This window comes from Rhopalosiphum padi, chromosome 2 (assembly GCF_020882245.1).
Source record: "Rhopalosiphum padi isolate XX-2018 chromosome 2, ASM2088224v1, whole genome shotgun sequence".
Classification (NCBI taxonomy): Eukaryota; Metazoa; Arthropoda; class Insecta; order Hemiptera; family Aphididae; genus Rhopalosiphum; species Rhopalosiphum padi.
In genome coordinates, this window is record NC_083598.1 from 9,652,274 (window position 1) to 9,671,603 (window position 19,330).

Consider the following 19,330-nt stretch of genomic DNA (forward strand, 5'->3'; position numbering starts at 1 on the left):
AATAAATTTGCTTTATTAATATATTTTTTTTTATTGGGGTTAAAACACAATAATTCTTATGAATATTTATTTAATTAAAAAAGGGTAAAAATTCTTCAACATTTGTAAATGGTTCTCAAATAAATTGAACTTTGATGTTTTGGGTACAGATAGTCATGTAATAAATCTTATCTTGGTTTTAAGCTCAGAAGTTCTTTAGAATCCAACATTCATATTGATGTATTATATTGGAAGCAGTAAAAAATTAAAATTTCTCGGGTTTATTATACAATTAGTTGAACAATTTAGCATGAAAACTGAGTTAAAAATTTAAGACATTGTTGTATGTCTTTAGTTAAACAATTTAGGAATACAGTTCAATCATTTGAGAGTCATATTATAATGCTAATGGTTCTCTTCAACTTGAGAGACCAACGTACACTAATATGTATTTGAAGTCTACTAGTTTTATTGTAGATATCCCGTCTTCCTAACGGTTACGCTCCTATTATGACTCATAAATTATCTTAATCTAGTCTATTTTTAACAGACCATACAAGGATGTTAGGTATGACATTTCCATAAGGCCTAAATCTAACAATATACTCCCATTGTTTTACATTTCATTAACTATAAACAGTGTTTATCTTATTCATTATGTTCTTTCATGTTCACCATTTTAAAAGAAATTATATGAAAAATGAACCAATGATACACTTAAAGTTTATAAGTAATGCAGACAAATTACTCTACTTTTGTTTAACATTTGTCATTTTTAAGGAATACACAGAATTTAAATTATAAAAACACTTTACTAATCAGTGTTGTCCCTGCAGTCTTATAAACGTACAGCACAGCAAATTGTATTAATTTTTTTATTATTTACTTTAATAGTGAATTTACCTATGATTAAACATAAGACAAAATAATATGTTAATAAACATTATTCATGATCTATTGATCTCTAATTGGTTTTTCACAATATTTTTATTTTTAAGCCGAGATACGAGTATTTTTATACTTCAATATTTTACATACTCATACCTCATTTAAAAATAAAAATATTGTGAAAAACCAACAAGAAATTATAAATATTTTAACTTTAAGTTTAATTATAGATTTATTCACTATTACAGTAGATAAAAACAAAATTAATATCACCTAACTCCAATTTACTAAGCTATGCGTTGAAAAACAACATATGCAGGTATGGTGTTCTCTTAAATATAAAGATTATAGTACTATGAAAAAAAAAAATGGAAATAAATTTTAAATAATTAAATAATTTTTAGAAAATATGAAATAATTTAAATTAGGTATAAACAACTTATAAAATAAAATCATTTACAATCACTCTCAAAATTTCAGCTAATTAAAATGCTTCCTCAAAATTGTATATAAAAGTATAATTGAAATAATTATGACTTAAAATAAACAATTAATTATTGTACATATTATAATTTTATTTTAACAAAAATGTATTCGTATATTATAATTAACCTAAATTTTTATTTAATACCAATTAAAAAACATTATCAAAATTATTTTATATATTTATCCATAAACTTTCTATGAAAATCAGAACGAATGCAATCATTTATAAATGTTGTGTTCTTTTCTGGTTCTGTGCGAGCACAATTTTTAAATACCACATCGTCATTCCAGCGTCTCTTGACTTTTTGGTTAACTTTGGGTACTGCTGATCCTCCTCCATAGGTTAGTAACGGATTTCCTTGAAGAATATTCTGGATTCTAATCTGTTCCTCAGCTTCACGTTTATCTGCTTCCTATTAAAAAAAATGAAAAAAATAATATAATATATTGTTAATTTACCATATTGCTTAGTTTAGAACTATTTAATTTTCATTACTATTATTTTTATCACATTATATAGTTTTAAAAAATAATATAATAAAAGGAATGGGCAATTCAACAGACTTTTTAGATTGTAATATTAAGTCTAAAATAAGATAACCAAACTCTATTTACTAAAAGCATTGCCCAAAAGAGTCCCTCAATTTTTATATTATTTCCATAGACTACTAACCACTCAGGTGATGAATCTGTTACTAAATGTAGCAATAATGTAAGAAAGAAAGAATTATTTATATGTGTTAGTTAATCAGTTAATGATAAAAAAGCATTTATTATGTAATGTTTTAAACTAGAACCTATTGAACATTTTGTAACTTGTAAAATTTTGCATTCATATTGGTATGCTTATTGCTTACATACACTTGCTAATTAAATTTAACAATCTATTATTTATTTTTATAACAGTATGTCAATTTTGCATAATATTATAATATGGTTTATTGATACAGTGAAACTTAATTATTTACATATTTATGATAAAATTTTAATAAAGTATTAAAAGTATTCAATAATTATTCTGTTCATGGGTTTACCATAATATCCTCATAGTCATATATTAGAATGTTTTTGTTCTTATAATTACCAATCAGTTTTATTTTTAAAGTGGAAATGTAAAACTTTTAAATCAATAAACAACATAAACACTAATGATCTAAAAATATACATTTCTGTCTTTAAAATAATGAATATTTTGTTTAGAAGAATTCGTTCCAGTAGATTCAAAGAGTTATTCAAATTGAATTTTCGTTTTTACTATAAAAACATTAAAAATAAATAATAAATACTAATATACTAAGACATGTTACCATACGAGCTTCTTCAGCCATTCTTTCTTTTTTAATTTTTTGTAATTCTAACATTAATTCTTCAGCATCATCTTCACTATCATCATCATCTGAAGCATCCAAATCTAATGGATCGTCAACATCCAATGTTGCAATTGGAACATGTTCAGGACGTATTTTCTTCCTAAAATAAAATCAATTTAGTCGATAAAAGTTTAAACATTAGTTATATCTTAATTGATGCACTTACACTGGAGGTTCACCTCCTATCGCTTTAGTAGCAACATTTTTTTCTTTTTCTTCGAGTACTTTGGCAAAATCTTGTTTCTGAAGTTCTTCAGTTGTGCCCTGTCCCGGTTCTCTACAGAAAACAACAATCACACATTATAGTTACTAACGGTTGAACGCTAAACGCGAAATACCTGTATTTTAATTTTGTATGTGACGGTAAATCCCTGCTGGAATACTGCACAGACAAGGCACTAAGATCGTTTTCTCCACGGCCCTGGCCACCACGGGCTGGTTCAAACGTCGGTCGGGCAGCAGTCGTCATGTCTTAATGTCAATGAACACCAAAAAAACTAAAAAGTCGTAAAAATATGCTCCAACGATTTCGTTCGAGTTCGTACGCGAATACGCGATTCGGAAACAACAATAGTAAAACGGCAGAAGCAGAACACTGTAATATAATTAATATACAAATACACTGTACAGCACGGAGCGTATCTCAAAATGTAACAAAATGAGATTAACAATATTGAATATTGATTATACAAGTGTTTTTAAGGGTTTTTTTCTATAACTTTTTTTGTCAGACTCGTGGTTACACTGTAAAACAATAAAATGATAACACCACCCATCTAAATCACAGAATAAATGAAAATTTAAATTTAATTTATTCTACTTTAAACCATGAACATTGGAGTAATGACATCGATACAGATAAAAGTGCATCCGTCAGAGTACGCTGCAAAACACTAGTCATACTCTTGTAACATTTTAGAAGCAGAAGAATTGTTGTGGTCGTTTGAGATCAGTTGGTGTAGAAAGATTCGTTAGCATGCCAGAAAATGTTACCAAAAAACGCCTTTTTACCGATCAATTAAACTTTCCTTACGCTTTTTTCATCATTTAATTCACACGTAACTACATATGTGTATAAATAAACAAAATCATACACATTTCAAAATGTAAATGATATAAATGTCATTTGGAAGGTAAAATAAAAATATTACTTTCAAAGCAGAATTATTTTGCTCTCGTTCACGATTTACGCCCTTCGCATAGGCACACTTCGCCGTACCATTGCTATGCCACCGTCTAATTTTATCTTAAATTATAAAACGAAATCAAATATTAATATATTATATAATATAATTTAAAGTGCAGGTTAGTTTTAATAAAAACAATAAAAATGTACATATTAAAAAGGTATTTCATACAATTGTTATTGTATTTTGTACGTATATTATTGATTATTTGAAATAATAAAAGTATATCTATAAAATTAGAAACTTAAATTTAATTGCTTCTAATATTTAATTTTATTATATAATAATATTATTTATTATTTTATTAATTTTATCCCTTTCAAATTTTTGGATTGAGTCATCAGCTATGTCAGTTTCAAAATATTTTATTAAACTGGTTTCAGCAAAATGTTTTTCACACTAAATCTATTACTGATCTCAAATTTCGATCTGATCATGGAATTACCATTGTGCTAAGACATTAGATCCAGTAATATGTGTAGCATATTTTATTATATATATAAGATTATTATTATATTACAATTTACAAGTACAAGATACCTATATATATATATATATATATATATAATATATATATTATATATTATAGAATACATGTATATAGTGTTACTGTGTGAGTCGCAAGTATGTCACAATACAATTTAGATAAAATCATAATGAACCTAATACTATAGTATTATAAGTATAACATATTTAATTTATTAAATTTATTTACAATGTTATGTTGCAAATTCCCATTACCTTGTTAATAGACCTGATCCCTGACAGTACAAAACAATTTCGTGGTATGATTTAACGAGACAAATTAAAACAATTTCAAACATTTATTTTGATAAAATCATGTGCTGTATCTAACGTTTACTAATAAATAATTATAAAACAGTTTTAGATATATCTAATATTAACTAAAACCACGAAATGTCCTATGCACTTGTGTAAAATGAGTATGTCTACTACTCTGTAGCGCGCTCTGGCAGAAGCTACAAATTCGAGACTGTGTTTTGTCGGTCGTCGGCTGTGATCAGTGTCCGTACTCCTAATCACAGAACAATAATGTTCATGATCTAAACCACGGTCTTAGATTATAATCTTATTCCGTGATCTAAACATTGTATCAACATGACGTATATTTTGATAATCCCGAAAAACAACAATAACTGAGATACTCACTGTTGCAGTATAAGCAACACTTAAACGTCTTAAATCCTAAAATAGTTATACAACATAGTATTATAGACGTGTGTAGTAATCGACGGTCTTGGTTTTGGATCGTCTGGAGAGCCGACGCCAACATCGAAAACGTTCATCGCGGCGTTGCCATTTTTAGACGCTAGAGCGCGCTGAACGCACGACTGCATTTCGATCGTCCAGCGGCTTCTCGCAGAACGGTAGACGTACGCCCGCATCGAGCTTTCGCCGGCCACCATCTCGAAGGGTTTCCGCCCAAAAGTCGAGGACGACTACGCGAGCTGCTCGGACGATGACTAAACGCTTGAAAACATGGACACTGAGATCAGTGCTCGGTGAACATCTGCACGTCGGCTACGGCTACGGAACCGCATAAAACGGTCTCGAACCGAGAGAATCATCAGCTTTGCGCAGTGGCGATATCGTAACCAATGAGGTCCATCCGAGGTGCGATTATTGCTAGTTGAAAACTTTAACCAATACCCCGCCATGTGGACATGAAACACTGTCCGCGTAGGCAATTTTTGTAGGCCCTGACGGGCTCATATCACTTGAATTATTTAACTCTCTCACTTATCCCATCACATCTAATTATGTCGTTTGCCATAGATCCCGTTCCTTTATACCTGTTTGTGTTGTCGGGCCGTTCCTATTTTCATAGACGTTATGGTGGAACGTGCCGTATCTCCGTACTCCTTTAGTTCTTTGTTTTGATCTTATCCATCCCTAACAGTAATTATATATATTTAAATTCTCACTAGTAATGATGAATTAATTGCATTGTTTGTTCGTTCATCTACCGACTCAATTTTTAACCGCTCTACGCTGATTATAAATACTTAAACTCTCTGCATTGGTATTTGGTACGGCGAAGTGACGAATTGTTATCAATACAAAGTGGATATAATTTCGTTTAAAGATGTTGTCGTTTTTAGTTTTTATTATTTAACATGTCTATGTAATAAGCTATAACTGTTCAAGTGCGAATACGGGTTAGGACTATTGAAGACCCGATTTGCAATTTAAAATATATATTATATTATAATATGTACATAATAAATTACACTAATTTTCATAGAAAATCGAATATTTCAGCTACAGATTTCTTGTATCTATTATTTTCATTTAAATTTTACTTAGTTAAGGATTAATTATTTTATTTTATGAAATATTACATGTTTCTTATATTTATTTTATATGATGAAAGTAGTACTCTAAAAAAAGATAAGGTTCATAAAAATCCGAGGCCCTCTAATAACGGAGGCCGTAGGCAGTTGCCTATCCTGTCTAAAGTCTAATGTTAAATATGGCCCTGTATTTCATAACTCAAGAGTCATGAGCATTTAATTTTAACATTTCTCTAGCTTTTGCTGTAACCTGAAACAAACTTTTGTATCATATCGTATGCACTTCTCATTACAGCGATGACAATACTATAACATTGATAATGTAAATGGGGGAAGGTAACATTATAGTTAATAATACTTATGTTAAAATAATATAAACATAAAGGTAAAAGTGTAAAACTTCGAGAAATACAAATTTCAGTGAGAAAAATACTATAAAATATAAGTACTTATTATCTCAAATTTTGACAGTTATATTTTTAACTTGAATAAACCCACCTGTTTCAACTAGTATTTTACAATTCACTATTCAGAGATTTAGATTCACTTATCATTTTTCAACAACCATATTTCTTGATGTATCTTCATGAATTTCAGATTTTGAGTAAGCCTTGAATTTGATTTAAGATATTTAAGATGTCTTATATCGTGGCCTTGAATCATGAAAAGATTACCCTAAAAAATATTATCTATAACTTTTGTAATAGGTGATTTTAATCTTAGGTTACTCTAAAATCATCAAAAACATTTTTATGTAAATGTTTTCTATGTATTTAAGGTATGGATCAGAGAAAAAACAAATATTATGCTGATATGTTTTAAACGCAATTATTATTATGTTATTTAATACACATCTCATATTAGTATATAATTATTAAAATAGACGACCTATACTAATTAGTATGTTTATTAATAGTTTATGTTGGAATGTGGACCTATTACAGTATGATGTAAAAAATTAACATGTAGTTTTAATTTTGCATTTATTATTTTAATCTTTTGAAAAATTTAAAAAACACGGAAATATGTATTAATATAATTAGGTAATGAAGTAAGGTCTGATTTTAAGTCTTATAGACATAAAATAAAAAATATTTTCAATGTTACAAATATAATCTTATAATATTTTCAGTATAACAAATAAAATCCTTTAATATAAATAGTACTAAAGATATAATCCTTCAGGCGTGCCTTCTTTCTTACGGTATAAGACACTCTCTTTGGACTTCTTGAAATCTTCATTGGTTACTTTCATACGACGTTCACGAAGAGCCATCAAACCAGCTTCAGTACAAATAGCCTAAAATTCAAAATAATGGGATTAATTAAAATTGTTTAATATATTAATATAGGATGAATAGTATATTAAATTAAAAATCTATAAAAATAAATAACTTAAAATTATAATGATAAAAAATATAATTTATTTTTTAATATTATCAAAAATGTTAATAATTTTTTAAATAAGGAGTGGAGTTCATGATTAAAGAATCACCTTGTATTAAAAACTTATTATTCATAATATACTATATATACAACTCTAAAAATTGTTTATAATGTTTATCAGATGAGAATAAAAATGCTGTTATTTAATAAATAAATATTAATTATGTTATTTGTTACATAATGACCACAACTTGGAAAAACATTGTTTAACCACCAGTGCTTATATTTTATAACCAATCTGCACTCTATAGAGTACATACTTATTGTTAACAATAAAATTATAAGTGATAAATGACTTGTTTTATACGCATTTTTATTTACTTATGTCTTATTTTATAAATCAACACTCGATGGTTTATGTGAGTTAAATAATACACATTATGTATTTATATAAGAATATAATAATATTGAATAATTAGATATGATAGATAACAAGTGGTATAGATTAAAATGAATATTATAGGTTATTGTTAATACAAAAGAAGATACAGTTATGATTAGAAGAAATAAATATGATCCGGGTCATAGATATAGATCAGTCTTCTTAACTCCTATTATGCATTCAATATTGTATTAGTAGGACATTGTCTTACATATTGTTTCAAAAAGTATTTGATATTATGCTAACACCAATAATTAAATTGATGAACATATAGTTACTTTGATATCAGCACCGGAAAGATCATCCTTGGCCATAATGAGCTCTTGGAGATTAACGCCTTCAGCCAACGTCATTCTAGATGTGTGTATATTAAATATACGACGTTTTGTTTTTTCATCTGGCAAAGGGAACTCAATCTTACGATCAATACGACCGGGACGAATCAAGGCTGGATCTAAAGTTTCAATACGATTCGTAGCCATAACCACCTTAAACAAAGAATACAAGTTCATTAACATTCTACAAGTCCTTAAAAAACATTACAACACTAAAAACAAGTTTGCTTAGATTTAAAGTATGTCATTATCCAAGAAATATGGTGTGGGTCTAGCACTTAAACACTAATTATTCAATGAGATACCAGGCATTTGAAAATATATGTGTGACGTTATAGAGCCGAAGTCAGAACAGGGCATATGTATTACGTGCAAAAGTGTCTAGATTAACACAACAATTTTAATCGTTAAATATAATATTTTTAAATTTATTTTTGAGTAAACTTAAGTGTTTTTTTTGTTTATGACACTGGTGTGATTATAATTTTGATAAACTTTTTAGTTTTTTTATAGTAGATAAAACTATTATAGTCAATTTTGTAAAATTTGGTTTGCACGGCAATACAATGCGAGTTGCAAACTCAATAATTTTACTAAATTATAATTTGTAATATGCATGCAACAACAAGTTATATTAAATTTTAAATCACACCATCTTTTTAAGCACATAAATATACTCAGGATTTTGAAAAAAAACTATTCTGAAATATTATTTTAAGTTATTAAAATCACTGTATAAATCAAACTCCTAATACATGTAAAACATAGGCGACTAATCGGTTGTTTGCTCTATGACGTCACGCGGCTATTCATCAACTCTCATTATCTCTTTGAATAATCATTTTTTTAACTTTGGATTTTTACCACAACATTTTTCATTGTGTTGACTACAACAATACACCAATTAACTTAAAATTTAAAAAAAAATGTAGTGTTGTGATGTCCTTTAATAAGTAAAAAACACAATTGTTTACCTTAACATCCCCTCTAGAATCAAACCCATCTAATTGATTAAGAAGTTCCAACATAGTACGTTGAATTTCACGTTCACCTCCAGAATTTGAGTCATAACGTTTAGTGCCTACAGCATCTATTTCATCAATGAATACTATAGAAGGTGCATGTTCTTCAGCTACACGGAACAATTCTCTTACCAATTTAGGACCATCTCCCTAAAAAGGTTATTATAATTCAAAATCAATTAGTTTTTACTTTGTATACACATTGCCATAAGATTAAATAAGTAAATTTATGTACAACTTACCAAATACTTCTGGATGAGTTCAGATCCAACAACCCGTAAGAATGTGGCAGAGGTCTGATTGGCAACAGCTTTAGCCAAAAGAGTTTTACCTGTTCCCGGAGGCCCATATAGAATAACTCCCTTAGGTGGTTTAATACCCATTTCTTCATAATATTCAGGATGGGTTAAAGGAAGTTCAACAGATTCTTTAATTTCTTGGATCTGTTGATCTAAACCACCAATATCACCATAAGTTTCTTGAGGTGCCTTTTCTAATTTCATTACAGTTACCATAGGGTCTGTATCATCAGATAGTACTCCAACAACTGCATGGACCTATAATTAAAATACATAATAAAATATAAAATTACTTAATAATTTTAATTTACTTACTTTGTGGTTAAGTAGTACTGAGCACCCGGGTTCCAATTGATCTTTATCAACAAATGATAAAATGCTAACATAATGTTCACTTCCAACAGATGTTGATACTATTGCATGATTATCATCAATAATTTCTTCCAATGTACCAACAGACATTGGGCTTCCACGTAGATCATCTACTCTTGAACGTTCTTCCTGTTAAAAACATACAAGTTTCAATAAGGGAATAGAGTAATAAAAAATTATAATTCTACCATGTCACAAGTATATTCTTAAATGTCATAAAATATACTTATGTACCAAGAATCCACAAAAGTTATTTTAATATTTAGTGTACCTAAATTCAACTTAGAAAACTTGTATTTAAGCCTTTAAAGCTATTTTTTTTTCAAGGCGGATTTAAATTTAAGTACTTAAATATTAATTTAGTATATTAATTATTAATTAAAAATACATTCACCAATAGTACTACTAGAATACAAAACAAATTATAGTATATTATTTTAATATAATTTGTTGAAACAAAAATGAATAATACCTCAATTGTTGTTTATCCAAAATAAATCTTGGATAAATAATTACAGCTAAATAAGTAGTTTTCATAACAAATAAAGGTGTTTTAATTAATAATTACTTCATTTCTTTCTTCCTGAGGCTTTAGCCTTTCTTGGTTTAGAATGAACTCTTCTTCCATCATTAAATAATCCTTGACACGCTCCAATTTTAACAACTTTAAACGACATCTTGTGTGTGGAGTGACTATAAATGTAATCAAAATTAATGTAACATGAATTGATTTTTGAATAGTAAACAATACATACTTAGTGGTAGTTTTGTAGCAGTGTCTGGACCCTTTGCACGCTTCCTTTTCTTGCCCACTCTTGTTGGGATTGGTGGTTCATACTTCTTCTTCTTGTCTTTATCGTCTTTCTTTTCACCACCAGCACCACCACCAGCTGAATGACTTTGACCCTAAACAATACAAATGGTTTTATTGAACATATATAATTAATGATAATCAATTAGATATATACGAAGGTATTATTTATGAAAAACATTTTAATAACTTTATTATACTTACCATTTTTATGGAATACTCCGAATACTAAAGTGGTGTATTATACAAATGTTTTCTTAATAACTTATTCTAAGCTTTTTACTTTCCAGTTTAGTAGTTTACACTTCACAGCTCACACTAATCACACTACGTGATATTTAAAATTTATCTAGTCTTTTTAAATAATAGAATAAATGTCAACAATGATTTTCAATTTTGATTATCATTTCCCTTGTTGCCAAGTCTATCCAATGATGGCAACTTACTGCCGACTGCCGAGCATGGCCAAATCAGTGTGACCAGCCAAAAAGGGTTGTTATCGGGCGGCAAAATTAATGTGATAATTTTTTTAAAACAAAACCATTTTTAAACATACCATCTCTTTAATTCAATTTTTAATATTTTCGGAAGATTCAAATGACACATTTCTGTATCTAGGATCGAGTATGTTGGCTATTTTAGTAAAACTTATTTCTATTTCACAATCGTTGACCGTTTTCAACATCAATTTAATATTTAAACAGAAAAAACGTGGTAATAACTTGTAAATAATGGTCTCCTTGAAAAGTTAAAAATCTACAATCTAGATTGTTCATCGGTTTAAAGCACTTAACAATAAGACTTTTAACAATTGGTAAAACCTAAAAATAAACACAAACAACTTATGCTGTTTACAAAATAATAACTGCTGTTTAATATGAATTAGGTATACTTATAATTTTTAATCAACCGACCATTGATATAGTGATATTTTGATCATCACATTGCACATAACACTGTTGTTGCTGTTATTAATGATTTCAACAAAATAACAAGTATTTCTATTTTTTCATAGTCTTCGAGTAATTCTCGATCTTTTGTAATTTTACTATTAACAATTATCCGATCAGACATAATGACAACACAGCTGAACGAAGTTCCAACATATCCAAAGTAGAATTCCAACGTGTAGGTATGGCAACTTTGTACAAGATTAAGGTTTTTGCACTCTTGCGACTAAATAATTGTCTAAGGCGTATGTTCTTTTGGAAGATTGTTGAAAACTAACAACAATTTTTGATGCGGTTTTTAATAAAGTACGGCATATGTACTTAAATCTAAACTTTTTTCAGCCAATTGTAGTGTGTGAGTAGCAAAACGATTTGAGTAAATAATGTCTTGATCGTAATCATAAAATAGTTTTACAGCATTTGAAATGTTTGCAGGATTTTCATGACTAATTCCCGTTATTTTACCATTTAAATTCCAAGACTACCATTCATGATAGTCTAAATAGTGTAATAATTAATACTGTCTTACATTTTCAGCCGCGTTCTTATATTTTCTCCAATTGAAAGTTACCTATATTATAAAATTTCCAATTATCATCAAAATAACGAGCAGAAAATGTTAAATACCTATGAATCAATTGCTATTGATGTTCAATCATCAGTTGTTAAAGAGATAATTTAATGTTTTCGATAGGTATATTTTGTAGTTATATATAGGACAGCTATAATATTAGTTGATAATACCATATTATTATAGATATATTTTTATAGCTATGTAGTAAGCCAGTCTTGTAAAAAATACTTTTAAAAAAGTATTAAAATACTAATATTAGTATTCACATGAAAAAGTATTAAAAATACTTATAAAATAATATATTTTACGAATACCCACAAAGTATTTTAGTATAAATATAAGTATATTTTTAATTTTTACAAATCTATATATGTACCTTAACCGTACATAATACTGTAAATTTTACAATCAATTCTCTGAACATTTTTAGAGATGTTTTGTTGGCCCAACAGTTAAAATATGTTCTTTTATTGTCAATTTTTTTCGAAATTTTTATCTGATCTTTTTTTTTAATATTTAAAATGTTACTATTTATTTATATAATTTAAATAAAGTAATTACATTTTGTTAAAAATACTTCTAAAATGTATTCAGAATACCATAAAAATACTAACTATGTATTCGAATACAAGTATTTGGATACTTTACAAAACTGGTAGTAACTAGTAACTATAATCTAGTAGTGACAACTAAAATACATTGCAGTAACTTTTTAGTACCTAGTAAATAGTACTAAACGTTTTACTCGTTTTAGTAAGTCAATCTAACATAATAACATTTATATAGTTAACCATTCGAAGGTTATGTAGTAAATATTAGTTAATTGGTTTAACTTACCTATTTAAAACGTATACATTTCGAACGATCGTTATGATACGAACTTTGATATAATATTATAACAATTGAAAAAGTCATATAGATAGGACAGATAGGTATAAAATAAACTCAACAATTTAATAACTTGTTGTTTTGATAATTAATAACAAATTATAAATAACCATTGAAATTATGATAAATATAATGTAAATCATAAAACTTAAGTATTAATTTATTGTTAAATTTGTATTACTATAAAATAAAAGGGTGGGCAAGTGGGTATCACTCTGCTGTATATCTAGTATTATAGTAGAGATGGGGAGTAGGTCACTTTAATGAATGTGTTAAATTTGAATGCAATGATAGGTATCATTGTATACGAAAAACGATTCTGAACAGAGATGATTTGTCAGTCTAGGATAATTAGTAGGATGTAATATATTATATTAAATTGTGATATATTGTTATTTTACGCGATTTCGTAAAAAATTAAATTTCATAAAATGTTTTCTATATTAATTATTAACGCTAGCATTTTTTTCACAGATACTTGAAGGATAATTTATGGATAACCTTGTATTAAGTTTTTTAGGTAATAGGTTTTTTTAGGTATAAATCACAAAAATTTTACAAATTTTCAACTTCAAAATTTCTTGCAAATTTCTGCGATTTTGATATATATCGTAAAAATTGGAACTTTAAATGCTTATAAACAAAAATTGTGACTAATGATTTTTGATTTTTTTTAACTACGATAACTGATAAGTAGGTACAACTTATAATAATGATTCGTTTTTGAGTTACAACAAAATAAAAAAAATCGATTTTGTCGAAAACTGATTATGCGTAAAAATTCCCGTTTTTCCATTACTTTTTAGGGTTTTTCCTAATTCTTTTGAAAACTACTGGAAATTTTTTACTTTCCCCTAAAATGCCAACTAAATGAATTTTCCTTTTCCAAGAGGGGCTGAAGTAAAAAATCAAAGCATTATTATTTATATCTATTACAATTTACAAAACGTGATGACAGACACAAAAATAAAAAAAACATACATCGTTATAAAAATCAATACATTCTTTATTTCGTTCAGAATTTAAAATAATTTATTTTACCATAAATCACAAATAATTGAAAATCACATAAAAGCAAATCCATAAATCCGGATAATTCAGATATTCAGATTTCATGCCCATCCCTACTACAATTATACTTTTACAATTGAAATTAAATTTTAAATTATCATAATCATGTGACCTCAGGAATAAATTGAATTACCGAAAATAAGTACTATTAACACTAAGTAGTGTGCACTAAAAAGGTGTATCTGGGTTGCCGAAAACAGTAAAGCTAATCAGTTGTGCAGTTCCTATCATCCAACCCTCAGTAAAGATACCACATGACAAAAAAAACTATACCTAAGTTAGTAATCGTGGATCTACAATAAAACTTATTTCTTTTTATTGTTACTATTGTCACAAAATAAGTATTTCATTTTGATTAAAAGTCAACTTGTTTCACAGTTAAGTGTAAAAGTGTTAAATATTTTCATTTCACTGTATAGATCAATTGTTTATTAGTGTATTACCATACAAGGAAATTCATAAACTATAAATAAACATATAATAATACATAAATGAAATAAGCAAGTTGGTTCAAAAACCAAATGTTTTTATTAATTTCTGTTTATAATTATAAGTTTGATATATAAATAATAGAAGTTATTATAAAATTGAGTATCACAAAACAATCATTTTGGTATATAAAAATTAAAAATTGTCATGAAAACTATTGATAATAGTATAAATGTTGTAGAACCATTATTAAAATATGAGCAAAAATGATTCTTGTACTTTAAGTATAACATATTATAAATTGAAGCATTAAAATAATTGTCGATAATAATAAAATAATACAATACATTTGATATTTAGTACCAAATTATTGATTGGCATCATTAATTTTAGATACTTCATAAAGATAGGCAGCCATCAATTTAGTCTGAAAAAAAAATGATTTAATTATCATATTTTCTTGTACCAAAAATGTTACAGTTTAGGTATAGACGGATAAAACAAAAAACATTTAAATATATCCAACATTAAACAGATAAATAATAAATATAATATACAGATTTTCTTTCTTTTTAAGATAAACAATACATTCTTAGTAACTATTCTTGTTTATATAGCAAATTTCAATGATTTAATATCTAAATGAGTTTTCTTTTTTTAGTTTATATAACATTTAAATTAATAAAGTGATAAAAATTAATGCTTACTCCTTCAATGTAATTTCGCAATTCAATTTTTTCATTTTGAGAATGAGCTCCATCGTCTCCAGACCCCATTGGCAAAAGTAGAACATTTTTACCAGTCACTTCCTTTAAATCATTAAAATTAATTTAATAACATAAACATATTATATTATTATGACACATCATTTTAAAATATGTTTTTCATGCTAACGTTATATGAATTAAGAACTAGAGAATATTTGTGAGTGACATACCTGTAAAGTCAGTGTGACAGGGATTGATCCACCACCTCTAGTGTAATCTGGTTCAATATTATACACACACTGTGTAGCTTTATGAGCTGCTAAATAATGAGGATTAAATGGATCTGTCATCCAAGGATTACCACCATCCCCTTCAGTGACAATCTATAAAATCAAATCAATAGACATACTATGTTTTAATTTGAATGTATCATATAACACACAAGCAGTACTAAAACAAACCCAAAACTCAACAAACAAATAATTATAATTTTTTTGTTTTTAAACAAAATATATACAATGAAATCTAAGCTAGTTAAAAAATATAATTTATATAAAAAAACCCCAACCAAAATTTAGGAAACAGTTTCCTAAATTATTAAAACCTTAAATATAACTAATAGCATCATTATTTATACTCATATTTTTACATTTAATAAATAATTTTAATCAAAACATTTAACTTTCACATAATAATAAAATATTGAACAGATTTTTAAAATTAAATATATATTTATTCCATACAAAAATAGGCAGTAAAAGAAAATATAATTGGGTAATTTGCAGTTATAATAAATTGGCCTGTATAATTTTAAGTTAAAAAAATAATTTTTAGTATAATGACTAATTGGTAGTGTAACATATTAATATTTTAAATCTATAAGTGTCACCAAAAACATCCTTAAATACTTTATAATATGTTTAATAAATATTTCTAAAAGCATTAGTTTATATTTTATAATTAATGTTTATTAGTCACATAGCTTATTATTTTTAAATATTTAATTCTATAATTTGAAATATTTTTCTAACTTTCTAATTATTATGTCTATTCAAATATTTATATTTAAAATTATGACTAAATATTATTGACACTTTAATAATACTCATTTATAATTTAAAAATACTGTTAGATGTCTAATAATATTATTATCTGTTAATATAAAAACTTGAGTTGTTAAATATTGTCAAATTGTTCATTTTTATAAAACATTTTCAATATTTAAACAGTATTATACAATTATTTAACATAAACTATGTAAAACAAATTTGTATATAACAATATTTAATAAAACTTAGTTTTCCAAATGATAATAGCAAAACAATAATTTAAAGAAAATAATATGAAATCTCAAATTAATGAAAATATAGTAAAAAAAAGTTTAGTATAATTATTGACTATAGTCAGTAATAGAATAATAAGTCCAATAGTCATTCTATAATCAATAGTATAATATACATATTCACAATTGTATCAGTCAATACTATAAGTATAAATTTAATAAATTAAAAATAAACTGCTTCAATGTATACTCAGAATCACATATAAAATTAAATTTGTTTAGTTGAGTGGTTAAATAAATTGTAACTTAAAATTATTTTAAAAGTTTATATAATTTGTTTTAATAATTACTTTTAATTTATTAGGACTTTGACGCTTTTCCCAAACACTCTGAATATAACTTTTCACTATTTCAGAAATTTTTTGTGGTTCTTGATTTGGTACCAATCGGATAGAAAATTTTCCAATTACTTTACGAGGAATAACAGTTTTAAATCCTGGACCTGAGAATGCTCCTTCAATTCCATGAATTGATAAACTTGGATACCTCCAATTACTCATCAATAATTGTTCCTACAATAATATTTATTAAATCTATCACATAAATTATTTAGAAAATAACACAAACTTTTGTTTCTTTCAGTGGCTTAGTCGCACCAATCTCATTAATGTAAGTATCAACATCAAATTCTATTTTATCATATAATTCTTTTTCTTTTTCATTTAATGGTTCAACATCTTCATTAATATTAGGAATTAAAATATTTCCTTTTATATCAACTAATTGGTTGAGAACATAAATTAAATCCGACATAGCTTCATATCTAAAATTAAAATGATTAACAATTTTATTAATACATCAAATAGTTAAATAGTTAATATGATAGTAAATAGTTATTAATATACTAACACAGTTCCACCATACATGCCACTATGTAAATCTTTACTTGAACCTTCAATTTCTATACCAAAACAACACATACCACGAAGTCCATAAGTTATACAAGGTTTTTCTGTACCCAACCAATAACTATCAGATATACAAACATAGTCTACATCATTAAAAAATGTATTTTTCTTCTTAATAAGTAACTCGTCTAAACCTATACTACCAGATTCTTCCATTCCTTCAAAAACAAACTAAAAGCAAACAAATTGTTTATTCTATTGTAAATTATATATGTTGTTAATATTATTATTCTAACCTTAAGATTAACAGGCAAGTCAGTCCCAGTATTTTGGAATGCTTCAATAGCATGAAGCCATCCAAGAACTGGACCTTTATCATCGGTAGAACCTCTTCCATACAATTTATTGTTTCTTTCAGTTAAGATAAATGGTTCACTATCCCATCCATCAGATATATCGGCTGGTTGCACATCTAAATGGCCATATAAACAAATAGTGTTCTTTTTGGGATCATTACCTAATGAGCCAAGTAAGACGGGAGGTAGAGGTACAGTTTTGCCACTTAATTCCTAAAAATGAATTATTTAAAATGTATTAAGGAAAAAAAATTTAAATTAAGCCTATTAAAAACTAATTAACTAATTTACCTGTACACCTATGTCACAAAGTTCAGTAGTCACTCCTAGCGCTTGCAATTTTATGTCAGCCCATTTCATCATCTTAACAACTTCATTTCTTAAATCTGGATCTGCAGATACAGATTTAATTGAAACTACTTGTGATAATGTTTCCACAAATTTTTTTTCATTTTCGTCAACATAACTGCAATAATGATTAAAATTATTTATAATTAATAATTAAAAATATATTTACGAGGAATACATATTCGGAAATTTCCCATGTCTTATACTTTATATTTACCTGAATATTTTTACTAATTGAGTTGGAAGAGCATTTTGTTGTTTCTTACTTTTCGGCATTTTTATGATTTTATTTATTGTTTTTTAGTAAAAAAAATAAATTTCAATAAAAAGAAACACTGAGTGTTCGCGAGCCAGAAAAATGTGAACCACGGACGATCACACCTCAAACCAGTAACCACAATGACATAAGTGGTGAACTACTGAACTAGTTCAACAATAATAATCACCAGGTTGAACGCAAAGATTAAGTACGTTGTTGGTTGCCGTTATAGTTTGTGTACAAAAATACATGTACATATATATATATTATATAAGATATAACTTTACTGTTATAATGTTGTACAGCTGTGTAATGTATACGATGGTAATAATTGAACTATGAGCACGACGACTGTAGACCGTAGAGTGAGGAGTGAGGACGTGGAATCAAATGTTTTGTGTAAAATGTAAACGTCGGTAACGCTGTTTCCGTAATACCGAGTAATATTTTTTTAATATTTTTATTCTCTATTCATTGGATCTGTTATCAGTCCATCAATCATCGGATTCAACCGAATTTCCGACACTGAAAAATAATATTGTGAATTTCAATAATTTCATGTTATCGCATATTATTATTACGAAACACGTATCACAGAATAACGTTTTTCGGTGTAAACATTACCAGATGATCCGGCTAATAAAATAAATAATATAGGTAGGTAGT

General features: G+C 26.9%; 3 protein-coding genes and 1 non-coding gene across 4 annotated transcripts; 1 reads left to right on the plus strand and 3 right to left on the minus strand.

Moving 5' to 3' along the window:
- Positions 1–1,421: 1,421 nt before the first annotated feature.
- On the minus strand, positions 1,422–3,386 carry LOC132922433 (protein CWC15 homolog). Its single transcript, XM_060985946.1, has 4 exons — positions 3,062–3,386; positions 2,890–3,000; positions 2,661–2,823; positions 1,422–1,766 (listed from the first exon to the last, which is right to left on the minus strand). Exons 1-4 carry the CDS (start codon positions 3,190–3,192, stop codon positions 1,521–1,523), a joined length of 651 nt encoding a protein of 216 aa, XP_060841929.1. The 5' UTR covers positions 3,193–3,386; the 3' UTR covers positions 1,422–1,520.
- A 2,114-nt stretch (positions 3,387–5,500) lies between these two features.
- Positions 5,501–5,640, plus strand: LOC132923553 (U4 spliceosomal RNA). Its single transcript, XR_009661208.1, has one exon. It is a non-coding gene; the product is annotated as a U4 spliceosomal RNA (small nuclear RNA).
- Positions 5,641–7,191: 1,551 nt separating this feature from the next.
- Positions 7,192–11,257, minus strand: LOC132919153 (26S proteasome regulatory subunit 4). Its single transcript, XM_060980497.1, has 8 exons — positions 11,097–11,257; positions 10,837–10,987; positions 10,650–10,774; positions 10,025–10,210; positions 9,653–9,967; positions 9,363–9,560; positions 8,332–8,541; positions 7,192–7,525 (listed from the first exon to the last, which is right to left on the minus strand). Exons 1-8 carry the CDS (start codon positions 11,097–11,099, stop codon positions 7,391–7,393), a joined length of 1,323 nt encoding a protein of 440 aa, XP_060836480.1. The 5' UTR covers positions 11,100–11,257; the 3' UTR covers positions 7,192–7,390.
- Positions 11,258–14,867: 3,610 nt separating this feature from the next.
- Positions 14,868–19,259, minus strand: LOC132919150 (cytosolic non-specific dipeptidase-like). The gene is made up of 9 exons (XM_060980493.1): positions 18,623–19,259; positions 18,349–18,523; positions 17,998–18,270; positions 17,703–17,932; positions 17,421–17,616; positions 17,144–17,365; positions 15,742–15,894; positions 15,512–15,613; positions 14,868–15,231 (listed from the first exon to the last, which is right to left on the minus strand). Exons 1-9 carry the CDS (start codon positions 18,679–18,681, stop codon positions 15,172–15,174), a joined length of 1,470 nt encoding a protein of 489 aa, XP_060836476.1. The 5' UTR covers positions 18,682–19,259; the 3' UTR covers positions 14,868–15,171.
- Positions 19,260–19,330: the final 71 nt, after the last annotated feature.

What these genes read in the sequence shown, in the direction of transcription:
- LOC132922433 (XM_060985946.1), bottom strand. Translation starts at nt 3,192, where the DNA reads ATGACGACTGCTGCCCGACCGACGTTTGAACCAGCCCGTGGTGGCCAG. An exon ending in CATACAAAATTAAAATACAG is followed by an intron (nt 3,001 to 3,061) that starts GTATTTCGCGTT and finishes TGTTTTCTGTAG; the next exon opens with AGAACCGGGACAGGGCACAA. An exon ending in ATAGGAGGTGAACCTCCAGT is followed by an intron (nt 2,824 to 2,889) that starts GTAAGTGCATCA and finishes ATTTTATTTTAG; the next exon opens with GAAGAAAATACGTCCTGAAC.
- LOC132919153 (XM_060980497.1), bottom strand. An exon ending in CTCAGGAAGAAAGAAATGAA is followed by an intron (nt 10,211 to 10,649) that starts GTAATTATTAAT and finishes TGTTTTTAACAG; the next exon opens with GAAGAACGTTCAAGAGTAGA. An exon ending in TTTCCGGTGCTGATATCAAA is followed by an intron (nt 7,526 to 8,331) that starts GTAACTATATGT and finishes TTTGAATTTTAG; the next exon opens with GCTATTTGTACTGAAGCTGG.
- LOC132919150 (XM_060980493.1), bottom strand. Translation starts at nt 18,681, where the DNA reads ATGCCGAAAAGTAAGAAACAACAAAATGCTCTTCCAACTCAATTAGTA. An exon ending in CAATTAGTAAAAATATTCAG is followed by an intron (nt 18,524 to 18,622) that starts GTAAATATAAAG and finishes TCATTATTGCAG; the next exon opens with TTATGTTGACGAAAATGAAA. An exon ending in CTGTCACACTGACTTTACAG is followed by an intron (nt 15,614 to 15,741) that starts GTATGTCACTCA and finishes AATGATTTAAAG; the next exon opens with GAAGTGACTGGTAAAAATGT.